At 38.1% G+C, this 27,101-nt stretch overlaps 1 protein-coding gene across 1 annotated transcript in view; it reads left to right on the forward strand.

Moving 5' to 3' along the window:
* The first annotated feature begins 8,846 nt into the window (after positions 1–8,846).
* The window catches only part of ST6GALNAC3 (ST6 N-acetylgalactosaminide alpha-2,6-sialyltransferase 3), a 486,754-nt gene continuing 468,499 nt past the window's right edge, over positions 8,847–27,101 (forward strand). Inside the window, exon 1 of the mRNA XM_006919335.3 lies at positions 8,847–9,038. Coding sequence (XP_006919397.1) covers positions 9,021–9,038 — 18 coding nt within the window. The 5' untranslated portion in view covers positions 8,847–9,020. The remainder of the gene's footprint in view (positions 9,039–27,101) is intronic.

The following is a 27,101-nucleotide window of genomic DNA, read 5'->3' on the forward strand; positions in this document are numbered from 1 at the left end:
TGGTGATGGATTTAGAGACATTTGCAAGCCCACATATTGTTTTTACACCCACTCCGCAACACATACACATTTTGGATTAGAGGAAAGAGCATTGCTTATTGCTAGGGTCAGCTTAGGTTTCAGCCTTAAAGCATCCTGAGCAAAAGTGATAGCTGGGCACATTCATTCTGAAGTGCAGAGCTTAAAGAAACTTTGCAGGACTTCAGAAGTATTTCATTTGACAGCACGTCTTCGCTTTCATTTAAGATGAACCCTTAGCTAAATCTCATTATTTTGCTATTTCAAATCTGTAAAGAAGCCACTTGAGGTGCTCCTGAAACAAACTAGGATGTTGATTGTTAGCATGGCTGGGTTGGTGCATGAGGTCACAGGCACTGTGTATTCTGCATAAATGCCATCCTGGATACATCATTTTGCTAAGTCCTTCTGTTCAATGTCAACACTGGTTTGTCTTCTGAATAGGCATGCTTTCTAGAAATACCCTTCAGCTGACCCACAGCACACCACACATTACATGTTTAGTGATGTCATTCCTATTCTCTGCTGCAGGCAAGAGATGCCTGAGGAGGACATTTACCACTGAAACGAAATGGAAAGTATTTATTTTATTTCTCTCATCAGAGGTTTAATGCCAGACACACATTTCAGGGCCTGGTGCATTGAATATGCAGACACACACAGAAGCCTGAGTAAGAGTATGGAGAATCCAAGTGGACTGTGGGACCAGAAAGAGACTGGGAGATCAGAGTTATATGTAATGAAAGAGCAAGGGTTATATCAGGTTTTACATAAAAGAGGATTTTGGAAAGATTAGAAGAACTGGAGCTGAGGGTTCCTAAAGAATGTCATAAATTTCCCTTTTCAAATATGGTGAGTTCTCATCTTTCCAAGATGGATTAAGTTAGCACTATCTTGCCTGAAAACAGAGGGTTAATTCAGATGCCCTCTTAGGACATTATTAACGTTTTGTGCAGTACGCAACTCTGTGTGACTGCCTCATATCATTCAAAAATCGAGCAACGCTGCAAATAAAGGGCTCTCCTATACACACTTTCTCTAATTCCTTCTTGAGCTTGGCAAATTAATATTTTGGTTTGCTTAAAAATAAGAAGGAAAAAAAGTATAATTTAGATGGGGGAAAAATATCTATTTGGTTATATGAGCACCTTGAATGTTTAACAGAACATCAGTTACTCATCAGTAATTCAATCACCATTCTCTAGATAGCTAAAACTTTAGTAATATTTTATGTAATCTCTGGCCAAGAGAAAGGTAGAAGAGAGAGTGTGTGTGTAGCAGCAAAAGAAAACACGAAAAAAATGAAATTAAAGATATTTTTGAAGTCAGTGGGAAACTTTCATTTTAAAGCATAGAGTGTCTTGATGGAATATGATATCTGGGGCTGCAGGAGAAATAACAAATATTTTGAACCTATGAATACTTTAGAATTACTTATTATCATTATTATTTTAACAAACTCTGCTCATTAAAAATGTATTTGAGGCAGCTCACATTCATGCAACAAATATTACCGATGCTTCATATGCTTTCCCAGTTGTCTAAATTTGTCAAAAATAGGTACAGAGCACCACATCAGTTAAAATTCATAAAGGAATGTGTAAGTGAATGTGATTACTAGTAGGGGACAATTCTTAATTGGTCTGGTAACTTTCTGTATATCTTGCAAATGGAGATAGAGAATGCCTTCATTGTGGATTATCTTTTCAAGGATGTTTGTATAGCTATCAGTCTTGGAAGAGAGAGCATTTCCCTCTGGAGCAAAAGACAAGCACGCTTATTGCCCATTATAAAAGATTTGAGTTCTCTAAGCTCAAGATTCTTCAACTAAATGCAGCCCACATTGGGCGCAGGTGTGTAGTTTTCTTAGTTATGTTGTTGGAATTGGGGCTTGGGGAATTGGTGCAAATGCTGATACTTTACCTGTGAATAATTCCTGTGAGTAATAGTCCTATCCTGTAAATAATAAATAGACCTATATCTGTGACCTCAGGGTCTTGGACTTTAGCCAACAGCCATAGAAATGTGCAGATAATTTCTTAGATTGCATAGAGAGTAAAATTTCAGGCCATTTAGAAATTGTGTCATTTGCCTTGAGTATTTGCATTTTATTCAGGCAAATACTTGAGCTGAACTAGTACTTTCTCAAAGTAAAATATCTCCTTTGGTTTTTAATTTTCTTGTTAAATTTAACCCGAAAAATTTTCCGGGGAGAAAAAGGATAAAGGATATTGTGAAAGAAGGGAGAGGTAAAATGGGGCGATAGGAATACCAAAAAATAGTGGGAAAAGAAAAACAAGTCAAAGAAAAAAGCAGGACACAGGAACTAAGCATTTTTATATGTTTAGACAAATGTAGTCTTATTTTTTTTAAAATTTGGGCTTCATTCAATACCTGTGCTAATAGACATACTTTTGTTAAAAATACAGAGAGGCTTGCTTATTGGGAGAGAGGTGATTTACTATTTTTCACTTATTTTTAAATGGCAAATTTTAATTACAATTCAAAAATGGAGAAAGCTGTAAATATAAAATGTAAGCTGTTGGAAGATTAAGAAAATGACAATTTTATAGTGTTCAAATTATGTAGCACTTGTTCTAAATATTGCTGAAATCACCACTTAAAAGGGTAGACTAATCTTATTTAGAATATGCCATTAGTTACTATGTAACTTTTTACTATTTCTGAATTACAAAGTTGTCAGTAAAAATTGCAAACTCAGTTATTAAATATTCAATGCCTTTGAAAATCTAGATCGCTTCACCTATTAGACAAAATGAATTTATTTATAAGATCTTTTTAATTTCATTTTAATGAAAATAAAATAAAGTGGAATGAACTAAAGGAATCATACCGTCAGTCAGTGAATCATTTTTCATGAGAATAAATATCAGATAAACATAATACACTATGATTGATTAAAAATACTGTACATAATGATCTTTTTAAAAAATCAAGATGGAAATAAGGCAGCTTTCACTTAGAATAAAAGCATCACTGATTTCTCAATCAACTGAGAACACCTACAGGGGTAATTATAGGTCATTCTTGTCATTAAACATGGACTGCAGAATCCACCTAAATCAAGTAATCATTGTGTTGATTAAATAATAAAAAAAACTAAGATGATCTGATACATGCCTTGTAGAGAAATATAAGATGATTTGAGACTATTGCATGCGGTCGAGAGATTAATAATATATCCAAAATTTTCTTCTCAAAATGTTTGAGTGGTGACCAAAATGGTAAGACAAATCTGATTTTCAATTTTATAAATTTGTGATTCCTAACACCTTCTTACCTGGTATTCTCTTCAGAGTTGCTGTATCTCCTTGCTTTGGGCTCAGAGAGGTGAAGAATGCAAAGAAATAATTAAGACAAAGTTTGTGCTCTGTTCAGGAAGTAATGTCAAAAATAAAAGGCAAGATAAAGATTTGGGTAATAAGACAAGTTAATGCTAGAAGCAATGCCACCAGATAGGATGTGATTAATTGCCAAAGAATTGTGCAAACAATAATTGCTAGAATTCAAATAGGGGAAACTATAATAGAGTAGAGTGGTCTGAAGAAGCGTCAAAGGCCAAATGTAATTTGATCTGGGCTTGAAGGATGGTGAAATATGGCTGAATGAAGAGTGCAAAGACTCAGATGGGTTGGCAAACTACTCTTGGGCCAAATCTGGCCTGCAGACTGTTTTTGTACACCTGCAGAACCAGAAATAGATTGTACATTTTTAGATGGTTGGAAAAAAATGATCAAAGAAGAATAATATTTCACAACATTGAAAATTATATAAAATTTAAATTTCAGTGTTTATAAATAAGGTTTTATTGGAACATAGCCACTCTCCATTTTTTTATGCTTGTGGCTGTTCCTTTGCTACAAATGGCAGAGTTGAGTAGTTGTGACAGAGACCAAATGGCCCACAAAGTGTAACATATTTAGTATCTAGGCCTTTACTGACAAGGTTTGCAATTCCTGGTATAAGAGAAAAGTGGACAATAATGGTGGACAGGAATGCTAGCAGATCTATAAGTATAGCAAGCTCTGGAGAGAAAGAGCCATCAAAAGTTTTGAATATAGGTGGAAGCCAATTCGCAACTGTCTCTGATTACTTAACTCATCACCTGGGCTTGCAAATGTTTATTAAATCAACAGATCAAATATTTGCTCTTGAAAATAATGAATGGGTTTTCTGTATGGTACATTCCTCTTAACTCTCTCAGGTCCATCCTAATGTCACACAGGTGTGCTATGAGCAGCTCTCACAGATTTTCACATTGTTGGACTCAAAAAAATTACCTTGAGTTTTGGGGCTTCTCTAAGAGTATAGGTAGATGACTCCTCCTTGGACCTTTCGTATTTGGATTGCATGACATTGTTCTTCTTCTACCTTTTCTACAATAGCTCAAACATAGATACAAAAATGAGGTTTTGTATTGACACAAAGAATTAGCAAAAAGTCCTAGTTCTTTCCAGTGGGTTTGTGAGGGCCATATCATTAGAGAAAAAAGTAGTTCAGGCAAAACAAACTTCAGAAGAAGGTCAACTATTAGACTTCCCCTTCTGTGGGTGTTCCCATCATATCCACCATGGATGCATTTCAAATTTCCACTCTACTATTTAAAGCAGCATATTACCAAGCTTCAGAGGCTAAATCTAAGACTAGTGTAGAGAAACACACATGGGAAAAACCTCCAATAAGAAGAAAAACTCTGGGAAACGTGGTTAAGTAATTTCAGACTCAATTAATAATGGAGACTTTAATATCCTTGGAGCAATCCAGTGCAAACCAAATTTAAACTACGTGCCAGTGCTTCCAGCCAAATTTACTTTCGATCGTTTATGTTTTTAAAAAATCTTAGTGGGGAATTCTTTAAGTAAACCAAATCTGGTTAAAAGTTACATTCTTGTAGGTAATGAAAATTAGGTAAAGAACATTAACTTTAGATTTTTTTCATTTTTAATTAAAAACAAATAGGATATCTTATTTTTTCTTTCTTTTTTTGGTTCATTTGAAAAAATTTTTTGAGAAAAAATGCAAACTTCCAATAGAAAGAGTAGTGCTGAGATGAAGTTAAGGGAGAATATTAAGAGAGAATGAGAAAATATATAATACTTTTAAAATGAAATTTAAGATCATGCATAACTTGTATTAGAGTTCATCCCAGATAAGTATGAGTATAGTTGGGGGGTAGTGATGAATTCTGGATTAGAACAGTGTAAAGCTTGGGAAAAGCAGTAAGCTTAAGTCTTGGGAATGCAAAATGGATGATATTTTGGAATGCTCAACTATCCAAATGGAAGGAAATGAAGCTTAATCCCATATGTCAATATATTCTCATAAATATCCACCTAAAAGGCCCCAGCCACAGACATACTTGGACACAGATATAGATACAGACACACAGATATATGGACAAATAAATACACGCTTTATGATGTAAAAATGTTCCTAGGTCAAAATTGTAACAGTGCAATGGTTTCTAGAAAACAAAATAATTTTCTATTCTGGCTCAGAATGTAAAAAAAAAAAAAAAGACTTTCCCATAACATTGTATAATGGATCTTCCAGTCACAGTTTCCTATGGAAACATATTATATATAGTGGATGACAAGAAGAGTTTTATGATATCTAGAATCCATTTAAAATCTTTGAATAGGAAAACTTGAGATCCAATTAAAACCTTAATAAATGACTCTATATTGAATATAAATATATTAAATTAATATGTGTGCAGGATGAAATTGGAAAAGTTATGGGAGTCTGCATTTTAATTGTTTCTATTAGGAAACTGTATATTATAACTCTGAGAACTACTTGGTAATGGGGCTGTTTACAATGAAGCAAAACTAAATTTAAATAGGACATTTTAGTCTATGACTTGTCATAATTTATGAGGTTTCAGCCTTAAGGAATGTTGAGATCTCATTGGTGAGAGGCCTGTGAGGAGAGGGAAGATGGACCAATTGGAGCCCAGAAGAGCTCTAGGGAGGCTGATGCAGTGATAGGTCCAGCCCACAAAGATCTCTCCATGAAGGCAAGCGAGGGCTGGCAGGCTACTCCATGTCGAGATTGGTAGATACAGAGTGAGTGTACTTATCCTGTACACTCAGAATGAGTCTGCTCTCCACATGCATATATACTTATGCTAGGTTTTTTTCCTAGTATGTTTCCTAGGGAGTGTAGCTGTTAACATATGGCAGACCCAGAAATCAAACTACCCAGATACAAAACCCTGGTCCCCCAATTACCAGCTGGGGATGCCAACATCCATATAGATGTTATGAGGATCAAGCGGAATATTGTATTTAAATGCAGGGTATCTCTATTTTGTTATTATTATTTTTGGATATAGGCTTTTGGCTTTAGGCCACATGACTTGAGACTTGGAAAATTATTATACATCTATGGGCTAGACTAAGCTATTCTTGTAGTTGTCCAGTTTTAAAAGAGATTGTTATAAATGTGCTTCTATTTCTATCTGTATTTAGGCATAATTTGTAGATGCTAATAAAAAAATAACATTTTGGGAATTATGAACATAGGTGGTTGGCCATTTAATTGGGAGAGCCATGCCCAAGACTGATGGAGTTAGCCCTCCCTATGGTGTAACCAAGTCTCAAAGTGCTAAGGGTTCGCCTTATTAGTGTTTATCTTTCTGAAATATCTGAAGTGAATGGCAATTGTCCTATTCATTCTCTTCCCCAAGCTACTTTTAGTCAAAGGTTTTGTTCTTTAGATAGATAAAGTTAGCTACCATTTTGAGAGTGTACTAGGAATTGAGGTGAGTGGATTTACAAGCATTATTTCATTTAATTCTCACTAGGATAGATGCTATTGTATAAGTTAACAATTAAAGAGAGATTAGGAAACTTGATCAAGTTCACCTAGTAAGGAAATGCTCAGCAAGGTTGCTCATTAGATTCCGCTGTGTTGTTTCCCAGACAGGCAGACTTTCTGAAGAGAGAATGATGTGCTCTGTCCACCCTTGCCTTCCCACCTGACAGTCTCTCTTTCCTCAGAGCTTTGCTTCCACTTGGTTAAAGACCCTATCATCATGAGGTCCTGGGTTCTATCCCCAGCATCTCCACGCACACACACACAAAAGGCCCTATCATATTATCATGTATCTATCTTTCTCACTTGACTGAATCTGAAATGATTTAGAGACCATGAAAATCATTCTTTCATCCCTGACAGGTTCTGTTGTACCTCAATAAAGGCTATTTCCTCCAGTTAGCTCACAAAAATTTATTCTTCTAGTAGTAGCAATAAAGGTTTGTAGAATTAATAAATGAATGAAATACTAAATTTTCCTGGCCCACAAAAGACTATGAGCTAAAGCAGCGGTTTAAAATATACACTCCTGATGAAGTTCTTAATGAAGATTAGCCAATCTCAGAAGCAGAGGGAGGGGCTGGAAGAAGGACCGGAGAGCGGGGTGTGTTCCCTCAGAGCAATTAAAAAGCGGGGCTTCCCTTGGGAGCAGGCAGTTTGTCCTTAGTCTCAGCCTCTGCCACCCTTTTCTCATGATACCTCCTGTTCTCAGGATTCTGAGTGTTCTCATCAAGAAAACACCAAATCCTTGAAAGCCTGGTTTCCGCCTTGTGGTTTGTGAGCCCATTTCATGACTTCATAGCCACCAGCAGCCCACAGTGCTTTTCCTGACTCCATGTAGGCAAACTAGACAGGGCTTCCAGCAAGTGAAACCTTTTTTTTAGGTAAACATTTTGGGCCTGCTTTTGAAATTTTTCTGACAGGCCAAGTGGTAGAAATGTGTGTATATACAAAGAATGTTCTCTCCCCTGTTCTGTTATGTGTGTGATGTTACTTTCCTTATAGAAATAACTCTGCTTCTCTTAGCTGATTCTTACTTGGAAATTGGACTTTCCTTGCTGATTTTCACTCAGAGAGGGCCTGCTGAGGCGGGGTGGAAAGGACTCAAAACATATCTTCTCTCAGACTACACTTTCTGTTTTAGCATCAAAGAGTTCAGGTTGGATGGTGAAAAATGGCCTGTCTGGGTTTCCAAATGTAACAGGGACATTTAGATCTAACCTTGTTGCTGAAGTTGCAGTAAAGTTCATTCAAATTCTAAACTTGTAGCAGGGAAAAGCAAAATCTTGTCTATGCATGTACACACACACAATTTATATATGTATAATCAATGTATATGTATGAGAATATACTATATTTTCAAATATACATATATTCTATTACCTATATATTTATGTATATACATCTTTTTTATAAACACAGCATAAAGCACAAAAGCAATGCATTTTATACATATATACACATATACGTGTGTGTATGTGTACATACACAAAACATACATAGTGTAAGGTTCATGGCATCTTTCATTAATAGGTATTTGAATTCCCTTATTATTGATTTTAGATAAGTCCATCACAGTTTTGAAGCAGAGTGAAGTCTGTATCCTTAAACGACCCAGGGAGAATTGCATTTGCTCCTTTTGAAGAATCCTTTGATGATGCCTTTAGAAGGGTGATTCCAAACCCAATTAACTTTTTAAAAAGTGTGAAATGTCCGCAAGGAGTTCTTTTGGTCTCTTAGAGGAGACGGAATCGAGCAGTAGAAAAGACTGCACGCTCTCCCCAGCGAGACCCAGATCCTTGCCCGCTGCTGAGCAGACTTTGTATAGGTTGAACAGCAGAACGTTTACAGGAAAAAAAGAGAGAGAGAGAGAAAGAAAAGAAAAAGTAGCAAGCACCAAGCAACGGCCACCGGCGCCCGGGACGGTACGTGACCCGGGGGCGGAGCCTCGTGGGCCGTCTGCCAGTGACTGGACCGGGGGCGGGGCCGAGGCCAGGGGGCGGGGCCTGTGCCCGCGCAGCTCACTCCGCGGTCCCCTTATTTGGATCTGCGGGAATGTGGGCTGGAGCGGTCCTGCCGCGGTACCAGCCTCCAGCCTGACCCGGGACTCCCGCGACCCAAGCGCGCGCGCTTCTCTGTGCCCAGAGGGCCGGTGGAGCGTCATGGCCTGCATCCTGAAGGTAACGACTAGAATCTGTGGCTCCAACGCGTGGTTGGCCAGCCCCTTGCTGTTAAGAGGCATGGAGTCAGCCGCGGTCCCACCGCATCCTCATCTCAGTTGTCTTTTCTTGGCACTGATTTTCTTTTTGTTCTTTTGGCAAATGCATATGGAGGGGGATTCTGAAACATGCAGCTAGCACAGCTTCTCTTCCCACCATTCCTGTCTGCTCGCGCCTGCATTGAAGGAGCTGCAGACTGTTGGCTCCAGGGGAGAGCAGGGCTGCGTGCCGAATAATGGGGATGGCAAGAAGGGGAGGGGTGCTCCCGCGGGTCCTGCGGCTCTGTTGCCTGAGGCCTTTCAGGGGCCACGGAGAGAAGAAGAGTGGCTGGGTATGGGTTATTGGCTATGACTGGGATAGCACTTTGAATGGGAGTGAGAGTGATCAGAAAGAAATTCTACTGCATTTGATCATATGAAGACAGAAACTTCTGAGTTTACAGGTTGTCCTTTAGGCATGAGTTTTCTATGAAATCTGTTGGCTGTATGTGCCATTAGCTCTACTTTGGAAAAGTTCACAGGTAGGTGTATTTGTTAGTGGGGTATCTCAGACCTTCCTTTTGCTCATAAATTTGAAAAAGCAAAATGATTTTACTCCTTATCGGAGTCCTCTCCGCCACCCCTTTACTTTTAATTGAGTTTTCTTTCTCCAAGTCTGGATTCTTAGCTTGGACTGAGCATCTTTCTGAGTTCACAGCCTTGTAGCATCAGGTGAAAGGACTTGGTGTGAGTGTCTCACCTGAGAACTTTTCATCCTACAGGTAGAGGGGTTTTTTGGTTTGTTTGTTCGCTTTTCTGCACTATTGTTTCTACTCCTGCCTAACTTGATTCCTGAATGTATGAATCAAAAACAATCATAGCATGAAGGTTTCCTGGGAGAATGCAAATAAATGGCCCATTGTTCCAAGCTTGAGGGGAGAGCTGTGTGTGACAAAAGAAAACACCACAAAGCAACTTTTTCTCGTTATGTTTTTATGAAATAGTATTTGCTTATCTGTAGGATGATTTGAAGCCATCTCCTGTTGTATTAGTTCCAACATGCCTTGACACAAATAAGAGACTAACCTAGTAGAGCTTGTTTCCATTTCTTAGAGTAAAGGAGATTGGATATTTCCTGTGACTTCTCTAAGCTTCCTGTTTGGATTTGGAACATTTGCTGGGACATAACAAATGGTAGCAAGATCAAGAAGAAATAATACATCAGTATTACAATATGAGATTTTTACCTTAGAGACTTAACACAAGGACTGAAATATGAATATGAATCATCTCTACTATTTCTTGTATTATTAGCTGAAAGAGAAGTTGAACATGGCATTTATTGTTGGTGGTCTCCTTTACTTTTGGTTTCTCCCCTGCCTTATCCTCTACACGTTCCTAACATTTTTAATACTCGTCCCAAGCTACATATGAATCTCATCCAACCTTTCCTTTCCAGCACCTCATACTGACCTCAGACATTTAGGGCATATCTGAGTCTTTCTTATTTTTTCTACACTGAAACTAATCTGGGATCCAAACAGGTAACCTGCAAAGAGCAAAGGCTTTGGACTCAGAAATACCTTGGTCTGAATTCAGGCTCTGCCAATTGCTTACCTGTGTGACCTTGGAGAAGTTGTTTAAATATCTGAGTCTGTTTCCTCAATATAAGATCAAAGTAATAGCACGTACTCCACAGGTTGCTATGGGGATGAAATAAGATAGGATGTGAAAAATACTTTATGGCATAGGCTTTTGATATGTGCCATTTTTACCTGATGTATAATAACTAAAGTTTAATTAGTCTGTACTATATCCTTAGCCCATTTCATATGATATAATAGTCACTGCAACTTGGATGCTCAATTTGCTCAAGTTGTAGAATGCAAATAATTATCATAATGGCCTGACAGGGTTTTGTGAGGGTAAAATGATGGACTGGGTTTTTTTTTTTTTTTTTTTAATGAAACATTTCCCGCCATATGTTGGTCTTGGACTTGGTGTTGACATCATAAGATATATAAGCTATTGACTCCATTCTCAAGTGGCTCACAGCATAGTAGGGAAAATGGAAAAGTAAATTAATGTCTGTTACAATGTGAAGAATAATACAGGTTTGTGAAGGCATGATAGAAGCAGGGAGGGAGAGAGCAATGAATACTCTCATCTGGTAATTAAGACAAGCTTCTCACTTATACTAGATCTGGGTTTTGAAAACCAAATAATATTTACTGTGATGGAGCTTATGTTTTAGAAAGATAACTTTAGAGGCATTGTCAGCTTTATTCTGTGGGCAAAAGCAAATCTCCGTAACAGGTTTTTGAGGTAGATTTTATTATCCATTTTTTGCATATGAAAAAACTGAGATACAGAGAGGTTGATTAAAGTCTCACTATTACCTACACAATAGTGCCTTAATAGTGGGAATCTCTGACTAGCTGAGAAGCCTATGCCATGGCAGGTAATGGTGGTCTTTTGGGGGATACAGAACTATCCCCTCAAGCTGCTGTGCGTGGTGGGGGCCCATTCTGTCCATACATAGAGCTCGCTCTCGTAACAGAATGATGATTAATTATCTCAATAATCGTTTAATTGTGGAGTTCATACTCACTTCACATTGCATAGGCTTTGAAGTCAAAAATATGTGAATTTTAATTATGGCTCCACCACTTACAAATTGTATAACCACAAGCAAGTTTCTTGATTTCACTGCCCAGGTTTCTTAAATGGAGATGATCATGCATTTCTCAGTGGGTCATTCTAGGGGTTAGATGAGAATATATGCATATTAGTAAAGATAGGCTGTTTATACTGTAGTGAAAAACAAAGTCTTATAGATTCTTTTCTTGCCTTGCTCCTGGTTAGGCAGCTCTCCTGGTTAGCAGAGCCATGGCAAACAAGTCTAGGACCAGTCTCTCTCCATGGACTGTTTTAAAAGTCTTTGAATTTTGATAGACAGATAAATATTTACTTTGTATTTATTTGATTACTAGCAAAGTAAACTTTTTAGTTTATATTTGCCATTTGTTTTGCTTCTTTTATAAATCACTTAATAATTTTACTTAATAAAACCCATTTAGATTTTCTTCTATGATTTCTACCTTTGATCAGCAGGTCCTTTTTGAGGCACAGTATCTTTTAAACCTTTGCTATTTAACAACTATTTGGTGAGTTGTATTCAGTTTTCTTTTGTATCTAGCACTGAAATGGACATTAAGTGGACATGTGGACACAAGACACTTGTGTCATTTCTGCCTTGGAGAAGATTATGGTTTTGCCAGGTTGATGAGACTTATCAACATGAAGCAGTTAGACAATAACACAATAGATGTGTGACTAGGTGTGTGTCTCTACTTGACACCTGTTCTTGTATAACATTTATTCACTTAATGGAAAATTGGATGAATGTAGATATCAAATTATGAACTTGGTATCTTCTCATTTATTTTTCCTCCCCCTAAACCAAACCTAATCCTTCATCATATTGCATCAATTCTATGTCAGGAAAATCTCTCAAATCTGGCTGTTGCTTTCCATCCTTACTCCTTTTGCCTTGTCCTGAGCCTAGTATTTGGTCTTTTGAAATAGCCTTCTTTAGGCTACTCACAATCTGGCCCATCTTCCACATCAGTCTCAGAGTATTATGCAGTGCCGATCAAGTGCAATGCTGGTCATGTCATTTGTAGGTTTAAATGCTTGCCATGGCTCTCCAACTCCTGTGGGATAAACCAAACTGTTTAGTGTGGCATTCAAGTTCCTTCAGAATCTGGCCAGTCCACATATCTGGCTTTACCACTCCCTTACCCATAGTTCAGACACTTGTCTAAACTTATCCCAAGACTGTTCCTGCAGCACTTCTTCTCATAATTCTTTGCCTTTGTAGCCTAGCATATGGATTGAAATCCTGGGCTCTGATGTCAGACCAACCTGTTTCAGCAGTGAGGTCTCTAAGTCTCAGTTTCCTCACCTGTGAAATGGGAGCAAAAATAGTTCCTACTTCTAAAGGTTATGAGGAATAAATGAGCTAATTTCTGTAGAACAGAACCTGGCATATAATAAGTCCTTGATAATTATTAGCTATTAATTGTTATTATACATACAGTTTTCTCCACAGAAAATTCCGTTTCTATTACTTTTCCTGCACTGACAGAAATTCAACTCATCTTTCAACTTCTATTTCAGCGTTACAACTGCAGTCAAGCCTTCCCTGCTTGCTTTGTGCTCCCATTGTCTTAGTTCTTATCTCTGTAGTAGCAGGTATTGCCCTATTCTGTCAAGTAGCTGTTTACATGCCAAACTTTTTAGTTTGATTATAACTTTAGTTTGAGGGCAGAGTCCCTCAATGGGTTGATGATCAGCTAGTGTTTATTAAGTGTCTGTAAATGAATACTGTACTTGCCCTAAGTAAGATTATAGACTCAATGGGAAGGAAAGTAATTAAACTAGTAATTCCAAATATGCAAAATATTTTGAAAGGTATACATAGTGGTATGGAAGAATTTGGGTGAGGGTGTTGTTGGTGGTTACCCAGTTGAGTCTTAGGTGAAGAAAAGGCCTTGTCTTATTCAATTTGGTATTGATAAGAACTAGCCTGACTCTCAGTAAGTTATTCCCTAAGTGTTTATTGAATGTATAAATATTGTTATTATTATTATTATTTTGAGATGCAAATTATGGACCTGGGCTTAACCTATCTCTGTAAACAACTGAATTCTTCATGAATGTAGCATGGATTTTTCACTCTAACATACAGCAAATAGATTAGAGTTTATCAACTGGTTTTCCTCTTAAGTTCTTTCTCAGTTTATATCTTATAGATCTGTTACTACTTCTCAAATTCTGGAGCCAATTTGAAATCTGGGTGGAGAGGGAAGAGAAAACTGGACCAGAAGGAAGAAAGAAGGAAAGTATAAGAGTGGCTTCTCTTTTGTTGTGACCATTTTGGTTTCCTCAAGTTAAAAGAAACAAACAAGTAAAAGTAGAAAACAAAACAAAGAAACAAACAGCCACAACAACAATTTGTGCTTCTCAAACTATGAGGTCTCAAAGCATTAGAAAATAATATGCCTTCACTGAGACTGGAAGCCACAGAGAGTTCACACAGATACACAGGTTATAAATCTGAAACTCTAAGATAACTCCAGCGAGTAGAACAGATAAGACGCTCTGTCTAATAAATCTGCTATGACATTTCTCTGTGCTGCACAAGAAATGCTGAGGTCTCAGTAGGTGCCTGGCCTCATTTTCAGTCTTATGGTGACTGCGCAGATGTTTTTGCAACTTCCATTAGCACACTTTGAGGAATGGGTTGCTTGTGTAAAAGCAGTGCTTTTTGGGTGAATTGATGATAACAGCAGCAATAATAGTTGCTACTTACTGAAGACCTAGAGAGTTCAGGCTGAGTCCTGTGCGAAGTGCTTTACATGTATCATCTCATGGAAACTTTTATTACAAATAAAGATACTAAGTAACTTGTCCCAAATCCTATGGTTAGCAAGTGGTGAAGGTGGGTTTACTCTACCTCTGTGTGGTTATGTACTGTCTTTTACCTTCAGTGCTAATTAAGTGGTTATTTATAGGGGATTTGAGTTTATTTTACCATCTTCTACCCAAGCAATACTCAGGCTAGACAGCTTCCTAATGCCAGTCTGGTGGGGATCACTTTTAGCTATGTTGTTTTTATTTATTTTGTCCTCAAACTTTCCTTTGTGACAGAGGAACTAGAGGGAATAGAGGGGCCATAGAGACTAGGGAGATAGGAAGATTCTAATTCTGTCTCTAATACTGAATAGCCCTTGACCCTGGTAAGTCACATGACCCCCTTCCCTTGCCTGAAAACCATGCATGTCTTTTTGGGGGTGGAAGTGAAGGAAAGGGGTGGTACAGAGTTGAATTTACCCATTAGGCCAAGCTTCAGGGCTCCTCAAAGGCTCTGGAAAGAGGCCCTGGCATTTTTGTATTTATGATTTTATATTTATTTTCTTAAAGAGACCCACAAGTTGTATAAGCTTCAGGCTCCCCAGCCTGGATCCCCGCTTTGGTGGTGTTGGAGTCCAAAAGACAAATACACTTCGTAAAGCAGAATGCACTGTACGTAGAAGGGAAAACTGCTACTCATATTATTAATAATTAGATAACAGCTTGAATCCAGGCAATCTATTTTGGGGACTGGTAGGAGAAAGAAGGGTTTAGATTTGGGGAAAGCAGAGCGAGCCTATGAAGCTTTCCAGTAGATGACTGCTGAAAGTAATGAAATCTCCTCCTCAGGAGGAAAATGTCTGTTTGTGAGAATTTAACACATACTTGTGCCTGAGGGCTGGGAATTGGACTAGTTCTTTTCTGTTGTGTGGCTTCAGGGAAAAGTGGAGGAAGGCATTTTTCTAATTGGAGAGAGTGAATTTACTGGTGCTACCAGGTGCTACCAGGATCCCATTACAGAAAGCTGCAGTTAGCTCCTGGTTATTAAAAGGCTCATTATTCAGTTTATGGATTATCCAGATCCTGTCTGTCCCTGGCCATTCTGATGTACACCTTTTATGCATTTTATTGCCAATTAGCACCTCCGCCAGAGCCCGGAAAGGGAGAGGAGCTAAACCTCAAATTGGTTAATTCCTCTCCTGTTAGTAGCTCTGTCTCTCAGGGTTTGTTAGCAGGAAGATAGTTCTAGGAAATGGCTCAAATGAGGTGAAGGGATTATCTGCCCTTTTACTATTGTTTTTTGACATCCTCAGCTCCAGAATTGAGAATAGGCTCTGATTCTGATTTTGAATTGATTTAAAGTCCCTAAGTCAGAGATCTTGGCCTAGGGTATTCAGAGACTTCAATAAATAGCAGGCTCGGGGTACGTAACATTCTCAGAGGAACCCCTTGCCCCACACCCCATATCTCCAGGCCTGTCTCTCATTTCCTGTGTGATGTGAAGGGGTTGAGGCTCACAACATCTGGTACTTGGGAGAGTGGGGGAAAGTTAACTCCTAAAGGCATTGATCAGGGGCCAGGAAAAAGAGAGATCCTTATACTTGAGTCATTCTAGTGTTTATGTAAAAAAAAAAAAATGTGTCTCTGCATATACACAGTAAATATAAATATAAAAATAGAAATGTTCATCCACATTCGTTCAATCATCACCTAATATTTTTCTCAGATTTGAAAATTCTTGCATGCAAAATCTTTTTCTGAAAGGGACATCCCTCTAATTTCAAAGGCTATTTTGTTTCTTAGTGAATTTATTAGCTGTGCATTTATCAGACACAAAGGGAAAATTTCTTTGGTCAGTTATAAAAACTATATTTGTATCTTTCTCTGAGAAGGTCATGACCACAAGGGAATTGGAAGTAAAATGTGTATGTTCTGCATTGGGAATGAGTCATGATGTGAGATTAAAATGTGCACATGGAGCTCATCTTAGATTTTAGGACTAGAGTGAGCAAATGACTGTCTTGGGACAATTCCACTCCTCAGGACAAGTGGGATACACACCTGCAGAGAGAGGGCTGCCATTCCTGGTTTGGTCTTCTTGGCCCCAACAATGTACTAGTCTCTAAAGAAAGAGAAATGAAAGTTTCTATTTGTGAAGGGTTTGCCTTATCAGCCAGGGAAAACAGTAACCAGGAAAGAAGAGCTGTTTTCTAGAGCATCGGCAGTAAGATCTGTGGGTGCAGAGGTCAGAGCGGGGCTGACTCTGAGTCTGATTCCACCCTTGTGATGAATATGGGTAATGATGATAATACATTTATTCAGTCCTCTGTGGCAGTGCTGTCTAGTCAAAACATAATGCAGGCCATTTATGCAACTTTACGTTTTCTAAGAGCCACAACAAAAAACAAGCAAAAACAAACAGGCAGAATTTACTTTAATAATATATTTTATTTAACCCAATATATCAAAAACATTTTCATTTTAATGTATAGTCCATATAAAAATGATTAATGAGATATTTATATTCTTTTTTCAGAAGTCTTCAAAATCCAATGTCTGTTTTGCCATGACAGCATATCTCAATTTGAATGCTAAGTTTTCATCAGAAATACTTGATCCGTATTTGGATTTTGTAAAATATACAGTCAAAAATGTAGACTCACATAGCCAAGTGGCTCTAAGAATGCTTAAGAGTTTTCCAAGAGTTGAAACAAGTATTGGTTTTTAAATGTAAGTCAAGTAAAATAAAATGAAATAAAAAATGCGATTCCTCAGTCAAGGCAGCCATGTTTCAAGTGCTCAACAGCCACCTGTGGGTAGTGGCTGCGACATTGGACAGCATGGTTGTTCAGGTGTTCATCTTCACCATCAGAAGGGACCGCTAAACTCGGAGGCAGTGAGATGAGAGCAGTGTATGAGGCTGGGGAAAGGATTGCCTACTGGGTGGAGACTACCTCCGTTGGTCAGTAGAGACTACCTCTGTTGGTCAGACTCTTCGCAGCCAAAGGAAAGCAAACGAAGAGCAAGGAAGGAGTGCTGGATCCAGGGACACATCGGAGACTTTGATGAACCTTTGAAATTTCATCTGAAGATGGAGTCCCAGGTTTTTGTATATCCTGAGCCACATTGGTCCCCCAGATGTTGAGCAGCTGTGAATTCTTCTTAGGGAGTGCTGCTTTGGTCTCAGTATGGTTGTGTGAACTCCTGGAGGCTTTGAGGTCAGAGAGAGACGTTATACACTCTTATTTGAGTTATTTCTTTGCTCCAGGAGGGCGGTCACATATGGTAGCAATTTAGACCTCCGGAATAAACCACATGTCTTCTTTTAAGTCAAAAGAGTAAGGTGATTGGAGTTCCTTTGTATAGTTTGTTTATTTTTTTTCACTGCTTATTTGGGTGTATATAAATTCAGTGATATGCTAATAAGACATATGTCCAATGGTGCTTAGAACAAATCAATTTGTAAACCTGCAGCTCAGTTTTACCTGCATGCACTTCTGCATTGTATTCCTGCCCTGCTCCACTTAGTCTTTCTCTATCATAGGGTGTTAGCATTTTTTCATGAGATGAACATTTCATTATAATAATGACAGTAGGAACCATTTGCTGAGTGTCTTCTCTCTGGCAGGCAGCCTACCAGGTATTTTACAGATATTTATTATCTTACAATAGGATCTCAGGATAGGCATTATTAAATGGTTGAAAAAAATCAAAGGAAGATTAAGATTTCATGACATGTGAAAATGTGTGAAATTCAAATATCAGTGTTCATAAATAAGGTTTTTTGGAAACAGCCATGCTTATTTATTTCCTTGTGTTTACATATGCTTTCATGCTACAGTGGCAGAGTTGAGAAGTGGACATGTGCACTGTATGGCTCACAAAGCCTTGAGTATTTACAGTCTGTCTCTTCACAGATAAAGTGAGCCCTGTGCTAGACTGTTAAGTTCTTCCAGTAGACTGTAAGAGCCAGAGTCAGGGGCAGTATGGGTTCATGCATGTGTGGCTAGCACTAACCTTGGGGCCTCATACTATGAATGTCAGGGATATTTACTGAACAGGGAGCCAAGCGCTTCATGTGGAAGAGGAGAGTGAAGCTTAGACAGGATAAATAACTCTCCAAAGTCACGTAATGAGGCCAGAATTTATACTACAAAGCCCGATCCCTAAGTCTGTTGGCTTGTAACAGATATGCTGACCACAGTGTTGCTCAGCTTGCACCAAGACCCCCTGCCCAACTCTGCTTGTTAGCTAGATGCTAAGTCCCACCCCCAGAGTTTATAGTTCTGTATGTAGGTCAGGCGTGGGGCCCAAGAATTTCCATTTCTAACAAGCTCCAGGGTGATGCTGATGATGCCCTTCTGTGGACCACACTCTCAGTAGCCCTGCCATACTAGATCCCGCTCAATAAGTAATTGTTGAGTTACAGAAGGCTCCAAGCCCATGTACTACTCCCCAGCAGAACTGACTAAAAATTCCAGTTGATTTAGAAATTAAAGTCAAGTGCATTCTAATCAACTCCATAAGCATTGTAATCATTTGATTTCTGCCTCCATTGTTCTCATTAAACCTCAAGTTTTCTGATGTCATGGGGCTCAGGCCACTGTGAATGTTGAAATGGATGTGCCTGTGTGTCCACAGTCAGGGGCAGGACCTGAAATGAACCCTTTATAGGTGACATCCCTCATGTGTTCCTGGAAACTCAGTTTCTTTCAAATCAATTTCAATTCAGTTTATGATGATTTATCAACTAGGTTCCTGTTGATTGTATTGTATGTTCCTGCTCTGTGGCTTCCTGTTTTCCTACTGGCTAACAAGAAAATATGGGTGTGCAGGAAACAGCTTCTAGAGTCAAATTGTACTGGCTTTGGTCACAAAAGTTAATGCGTTGTTGCTAGAGTTCACCATCTTAATTATTGGCTTAGGCAGTCTCATATTTATTTATTTTTAATTAAGTTTATTGGGTAACTGGTTAATACGGCAGTCTCATATTTAAGAAGTCATTATTTAAGGATTAGGAATAAAGAGTGAAAGCTGGTGAAAGATGATAACTTTTTTTTTTAATTTTCATGTTGACGATTCATAGCCTTGTTGGGATTTTAATAAGTAACAAAAAAGGTTAGAAACCGCTGATTTAATCTCTTCTCATAGGCTCACATTGGCATGAAGCAGAAAATAAATCTCTAAATAAGTAACAAAAAAGGTTAGAAACCGCTGATTTAATCTCTTCTCATAGGGTCACATTGGCATGAAGCAGAAAATAAATCTCTAAGTTTTCTCTTTTGCTTTCTCCTGGCTCTCTATTTTTATGCCTTTATTTATCGTTCAGCCCTTTTTCTGATCTCTCGCTTTCATCTCTAGCCTCTGGGCCCCTCCCCAATACAAGTGTGATCTGAATCATTAGGTAGTATGTCTAAAGAACCATAATCTCAGCCTTGTAGAAGGGAGGCCTTATAGAACTTTATTGTCAAGGAGAGGACACCCTCTTATAGAGTACTGGGATAGAAGCCATTCTATTAGGAATTCTCTGGGAAATGTAATTCATTTTTTTTGCCTGGTACAAAATCATTGGCATGGTGTTCGAGACAGCCCATGTATGTCATCTCCCACACCTTTGCCACAACTGCCTGGAGGTAGACTTTACTACTACTCGCATTTGCTGTTTTATTGCTAAACTTCCTTCTCAACCTTGTAGTTCCTCCTTTCTTTCTCCTCATTTCTAGGATAAAATTTATTCCCCAGAAGCAAGCAAGTACCTGAACCACTGCCACCTTATGCCTGCTGCCTTATATATTTTTCCTGTCATTCTTTCAGTTGGGAGTAAGAGGATCTCCCTCTCTGACCCTAGTTTATATCACTTAATTATTTGTTTCTTGGCTGGTTTAATGTTTATTTAATTCTGCCATGCTGTTTAACCCCAGCAGCACGGTTGATGGCTTGAGCTGAGCCAAGATTTCTGCATGTGACTTATAACTTGTTGGTAAAGTAAGGTTTGTTTTCCATTTACTTATCTTTGACCCTGGATATTAAAACCTTATTTAAAGAAATGACAGCCAAACCATATGCCACTCTAAATTTTTGTATTAGAATAATTGAAATTTGCTATATTTTCTTCCAGATTTGTGTGGGTTAAAGGGGTATGCCTTTGACCTTTTTCCCTCTTATCTTCAGCAAACAGAGACTTGTGAAGAGGGAGTTTATTATCAAGCACTTAGAGAGAATCTAAGCACTATGGTGAGAGGAGGGATAGAGGGAATGGAGATAAAAGAGAAGCCGAAGACTTAATTCCTTTCTAAGGGAATATTAAGGTCTTTATGAATAATAATATTAATCGTAACAGTCGCTTACATTTACTGAGTGCTTACAGGTACTGTGTTGGGGCTTTATATTTTTCCACTATCTCATTTAATCCTTAAAACCTATAAAGTACATACTATTATTAATTCCCATATAATTGAGGAAATCGAGGCTTAGAGAGGCTAAGTAACCTCCTAAGGTCATACAACTATTAAAGGATGGGTAGGATTTGAATCCAGGAGTTTAGCCAAAGTAAAATACACATAATAGAATCTATTCCTATAATGGACAAACCTATTTCTAACTTGCCCACAATAATAATATCAACTTTAATGATAAAATAACATTAGTAAACATTTTCTGGTCACTAACTTTATTGTAGGTACTATATTTAAGGCATACACATATATGCCTTTAATATTCAACAATCCTGTGAGAAAAATGCTATTATTATCATATCTATTTCATCTGTGAGGAAACTCAGAGACTTAGAGAAAACTCAGGTTCTTTGCTCAAGGTTCCATGGCTAGTGAGTAGAAAATTTGTGTGACCATATTATTTTTATAATTATTATTATTAAGTAAACTTTACTACATATAGTAAGGCCCAGGCACTTTTCTCAGCACTTTACACTTATTAATTTATTTAATCCCTATTTTCCAGAGAAGGAAACTGAGGCACAGAGTGGTGAAGGTCGCAAAACTATTTTTAATAGTGGTGAGATTTGAACCCAAGGAGTTTGGCTCTGATGTCTGTGTATGTAGCAAATGTGTGCATGGCCTTGAATCTTGTTGCATGCGTGTGTGTGTGTGTGTGTGTGTGTGTGTGTGTATGTGTATGTATATATACACACACACACATATATATGTATTTTTTTTTTTGCTACTTTGATGGTTTACTTCCTAGTGCAGTCACTTAGGACTATTGAAATCCATTCAATATGAAGTCAACCCACTTCAAGGAGCTTGTGGAAATAAAAAAAAAAAGACTGCTTGACTTTTGACGAGATAAACTGAATAAAAAAATTCTTTGAGTTTTTTTTTCTTTTTTCTTATGCCTTTGAAGAATTTTGAATAAGATCACACTTAGGAAGACCCACTTGGGTCATCAACCTGGTGAAATTAATTTCCTTGTAGAGATGGTGTTTGTACTTGAGCACAAGCTCATTGTTCTGACTAGGCGGGGAATGCCAGGCAGTTTTCCCTCTTGACTTCTCTTCCTCCTCCCCATTGTTGCCTTTCTCCTGGATGATGACACAGAGCAGCAGCGTGATCTTTGAAAAAGTAAATTAGATTATGGTAGTTCCCTGCCTAAACCTTTTGGTGGCTTTCTATTTCACTTAGGACAAAATCTAAACTTTCCACTCCTCATTTCTATTCCATCCAGTTCTTAGACCATGTCAAGCTCCTTCCTGCCTTAGAGCCTTTGGGCTGCTGTTTCCCTGCTGTCATACCTTGCCCCCAGGTTCTTTTCGAGGCAATTTCTTCCCACCTTTCACATCTCAGATTAATATTCATGGCCTCACACAGGCTTTGCTGGTTATGCCAATGAAATGTAACTCTTCCTGATATTCCCTGTTATGCTTCCCTGTTTACTGCGTGCATAGCACTTTCTTAATTATAAATACATGCATATTTGTTTACCAGTTAGTGAAAAGACTTAAAAGGCAGGGATCATGCTTATTTTGTTCATCACTATGTACTTAGCATCTAGCACAGTGTGGTCAACACATGAATTAATTTTAGGAAAAAAGAATAGCATATACAAGGATATGTTGGCAAGAAGCAACAGGTTATTTTGAGGAATAGTGAAGAGTTGTGGATCGCTGTCACGGATCTGGTTCAGGGAGCTGGAGGAGAAGATATAGTAGGGGTCAGATCATAAGGATCATATAGGTCCAGCCAAGGAGTGTGAACTTTATTCTCTGGAATTGGGTTTTAAACAGATTATTAAATGCAGTGGAGGTACTGAGCCAGAAAGAACATTCTATTATCTTCTTGTCATTTAGAGTACTCAGGGTTTTTGGACTGACTCTAGTCATTGTCCTTTTTATTTGGAAATTACTTGTCCCAGTTATGATTTTCCTACAATGCGTAAGCAGACTTTCAAACAGAATACTGGACATTAAAATGTGCCAAAGAGATAAGTATACTTATTTATGGCAGATAGACATTTTATCTATCAAATGGGGGTGAGCCAATGATAAAATAAAACTAAACATTTTATACAAATAAGTTATCAGTTGTTCAGGCTGTTTAACTTTTCATTTAACAAAAGGAATCTTAAATTCAGACATTATCTCTTGTGTCGTTTAGGGGATACATTGCAGACTTTTGGCTCTCTTTGGTAGAGCTGGCTTTTACATTCAGTTGATAGTATTGTTCTTAAGGAGATGCTAGGTAGTTTTGCCCTATGGGTCATTACATAGCAACTGTCTTTGAGCCCTGCCTTGGAAAGACAATGTTATTGTCCTTGCAGAAGTTATTATTTATTGAGCATCTACTGTGTGGCAGGCATTGAGCTAATCATCTTACATTCTGTGAGCGAAACTATAGCGTCTGTTTCAGGTGGATATATTTTCATTTTTCATGTAGAGAAACAAGCTCAGAGAAGTTAAGTAATTCTCTTAAAGTAAGTAGTGGAGACAGGGGCCTATATTCATATCTGTCTGACTTAAAATGTGCTACTTTTATTTTAACCTTTTGTTATCCTTCTCCATTCTCATGTCTAACTGGTCATATTCTTGGAGAAAGTATTTGCAAATCATATCTGATAAAGGGTTTATTCCAAAATATATAAAGAACTCCAGCAACTTAATAGCAAACAGAAACAAAACAAAAACAAACACAAACAAACAATCCAATTAAAAAATGGGCAGAGGCTCTGGAAAGACATTTTTTCAAAGAAGATATACAGATGGCCATCAGGTACACAAAAAGATGCTCGATATCACTAATCAACAGGGAAATGCAAATCAAAACTACAGTGAGCTATTCTCTCACAGATGTTAGAATGGCTTTTATCAAAAAGACAAGAAATAACATTGGTGACATATGTAGAGAAAAGGCAATCCATCTGCATTTCTGGTAGGAAGGTAAAAATTGGTGTGATTGCTGTGGAAAACAGTTTGGAGATTTCTCAAAAAATCAAAAATAGAACTACCGTATGACCCAACAACTCTCCTTCTGGGTATTTATCCAATAAAATGAAAACACTGAAGTGAAAGATGTTCACACCTCCATAATCATTGCAACATTATGTACAATACCCAAGACGTGGAAACAACCTAAGTCTATCAATGAATAATTGAATAAAGAAAATGTGGTATGTTTGTACAATGTAACATTATTCAGCCATAAAAAAGAAGGAAATCCTGTCATTTGCACTTGAGGGCATTATGCTAAGTGAAATAAGTCAAATGTCATATAATCTCACTTATATATGAATCTAGAAAAACACAAAAAAACAAAAAACAAACTCTCATAGGTACAGAGAACAGACTGGTGGTTGCCAGATGCTGGCGCAGGGGGTTAAAATGGGTGACAGGGGTCAAAATGTACAAACTTCCAGTTATAAATAAATAAGTCCTGGGGATGTAATGTACAGTATGGCAATTGTGGTTAATAATACTGTATTGTATATTTGAAAGTTGCTAAGAGAGTAGGTCTTGAAAGTTCTCATCATAAGAAAAAAATTGTAACTATATGTGAGATTTTTAGTTAGACTTATGATGTTATACACCTGAAACTAATATAATGTTAAATGTTAATTAATTCTCAATTAAACATGCATATAAGATGATCTCATTCCCTTGCCTAACTGGTCAGTGGCTTCACTTTCATTTGGAATAAATTATAATCTTTTTATCACGACTCCACTGGTCTATATGACCTGCTCCTGCCTCCCTCTCCAGTCTTCACAGACACTCAGCCTTACTGTCTCTGCTCTAGCAACTCAAAGATCTTTTCAGGCCCTGAATCTGAAACAGGACATTTGTGGAGAATAGTGGTAGTTCTGTACGGCTGGAGCTTAGGCTAGACCGAGGTGCCTGATGAGAAATTAGGTAGCCTAAGCAGTTTGGACTTGACTTTGTCCAAAGAACACCTTTGGAATATTTGGGATAATGGAATACCTTTGGGACAGTTTAAGCACAGAACTAAATGTGGCAAGGCCATTGAGCTGGGGATAGAATATCTCACTGTCTACTCGACCTTTCGAGTTTTCAGTCCTTGGTTGGATTGGCTCTGGTCATTGTCCTTTGTATTCAGAAGTTGCTTGTTCCAATTATGGCAGCCTTAATAATTGCACGGGAAGATTTTCTATCGGAAGGCTGTGGAAGTTAAAACATGGCAATGCCCTTTCTCTCCCTGGGTGTGGTACAGTCAGTCACATTTAAGGAACACGTTCCTTGAAGTCAATGGGCTGCACTGGGGTCTTGTTCTGGCCCCAGGCCACAGTCTGTATGACTACACTTTAGTGAGAGTATGTCATCTGTAAAATCTGTAAAATTTAGATATGTGAATATATCAGTCTATTTGAAAGTGCTACTAAAAACAAAATATTCTTGGCAAATAAAGCGAATAGTACAGGTGTTGAAATTTTCATTTAGTCAGGGCAGGTAGGACTGCAGTAATCTTTAGCAATAACCTTTGTAGCTCTTAGATCCTTGATGGCACAGTTTAGATTCTTCATGATAGGGATGAATAGTTAATGCTTATAATCTTAAACTGTAATTTGGGGATGTGAGATGCTTTTGGCCCATTCCCCATTAAATGCCTGTTGTTTCCCAGCCCTGATTTGGGATGTGGTTCCATATTATTGCTCTTGGGGCAGCTGCATCACCAGCAGTACTGAGCTCTAAACCTCAAGCTAAATACCACTGCACCTTTGGATCAAAGCTTCAACAACTCTGTGAGTGATTTTGTAAGCCCTGTGGGGGTTTGTATTGTTGATGAGGAAATGCAGGCTTCGAGAAGTTAAGTGCTTAGAAGTTAAGAGTTTAGAGAAATTAAGTCCAGGAGCTAGTGGATCTAATTCCAGGGACTCCACCTCAGTTCTGACCAACTCCAAAAGACCCTTAACCCCAACCCTGTCCTGGACATAGAACTGTGCTACAGACAGGTCAGAATGGTAGGTAGGAAAAGAAAAAAGATTGCCTTTCCTATAGACCTTAAATAAAAAGTATCTTCGGCCATTTTATCTGAAGCTCATCTTTCTGTCTTGCGGTCGTTTCTACAATTAGAGATATACTTTGTTTTGCCTAATAGATTTTTTTTTTTTTTAAATTAAGTAGTACAGGCATTGGTCTTTTGTAAACTCAACCAGAGTTAAGTAAGGAAGTTTGCTATCCAAAGAACCTTGTGGTTAATCCCTTGGTAAAAAATTATTTTGTAATTGAATATCAATGCCTTAATCTGTTTCATAAATCGACTTTCAAAAAAATAATGGTAAAAGCTAATATTTTTTGTTATGTACCAGGTGTTCTTAGAAACATTTTTTATGGGAGTTTCTAATCTGATGCTCACAACAACCCTGCAAGATGGGTGCTTGCTATTATTGTGTCCTTTTATAGAGGAGGAAAGTGAGGCGCAGAGAGGCCAGATGAAGGGGATGGTTTTGTATGATCAACAGGATCCCATGCTTAGTAGGGCCCCACACTTGATTTAATGGTCTGCAGTTGCTGTCTAAAAGTCTTTTATAATTTTGAAAAATGGAGCCCCACAGTTTTATTTTACACAGGGTGTTGCAAGTTATGTGACTGGTCCTGCCTAGGTGAGTTGTCCGATGTCACGCAGCAGTGAGCTGTAGAGTCAAGATTCAAACCCAGACTGCCTTATGCTCTTTAATTTACATTCTATGCCTTCCCATACCCCATATTCTTAAAGCAAGGTTCCTCCACCTTCTTGTTCTTTGGGCCTGTCTTTAGAGACAGGTGATTTGACTCATCTTTGTTGAATTTTTTGGATTTCAGCTTTGCGAGTGTCTGATACGCACAACTTCCCAACTATGTTTGTAGGAGAGCAGTAGGGAAGATTTGAAGATATGACAAGAATTGTACATCCTTGCCATAGCCTAAAAATAAACGAGAGTAAAGTGGAAATACTGTAACATAATCGTTTTGTACAAATTTACCAGAAAAAAGAAAAAGAAAGCTCCAGTGCATATGAAAGGAAGACAGTCCCCTCAGCCTTGTTTTTCTGCATGTGGTGTTCTGTGGACTGGTGACACTTAATTACCACATATAGTTTTATGGACTGTTTTATGAGAGGCTGCTTTTTAGCCTTTCATGGATTGCCATAAAGGGAAATACAGAAGAATAGGAGAGGATTTC

The sequence above is a fragment of the Pteropus alecto genome, unplaced genomic scaffold, assembly GCF_000325575.1.
Source record: "Pteropus alecto unplaced genomic scaffold, ASM32557v1 scaffold25, whole genome shotgun sequence".
Lineage (NCBI taxonomy): Eukaryota > Metazoa > Chordata > Mammalia > Chiroptera > Pteropodidae > Pteropus > Pteropus alecto.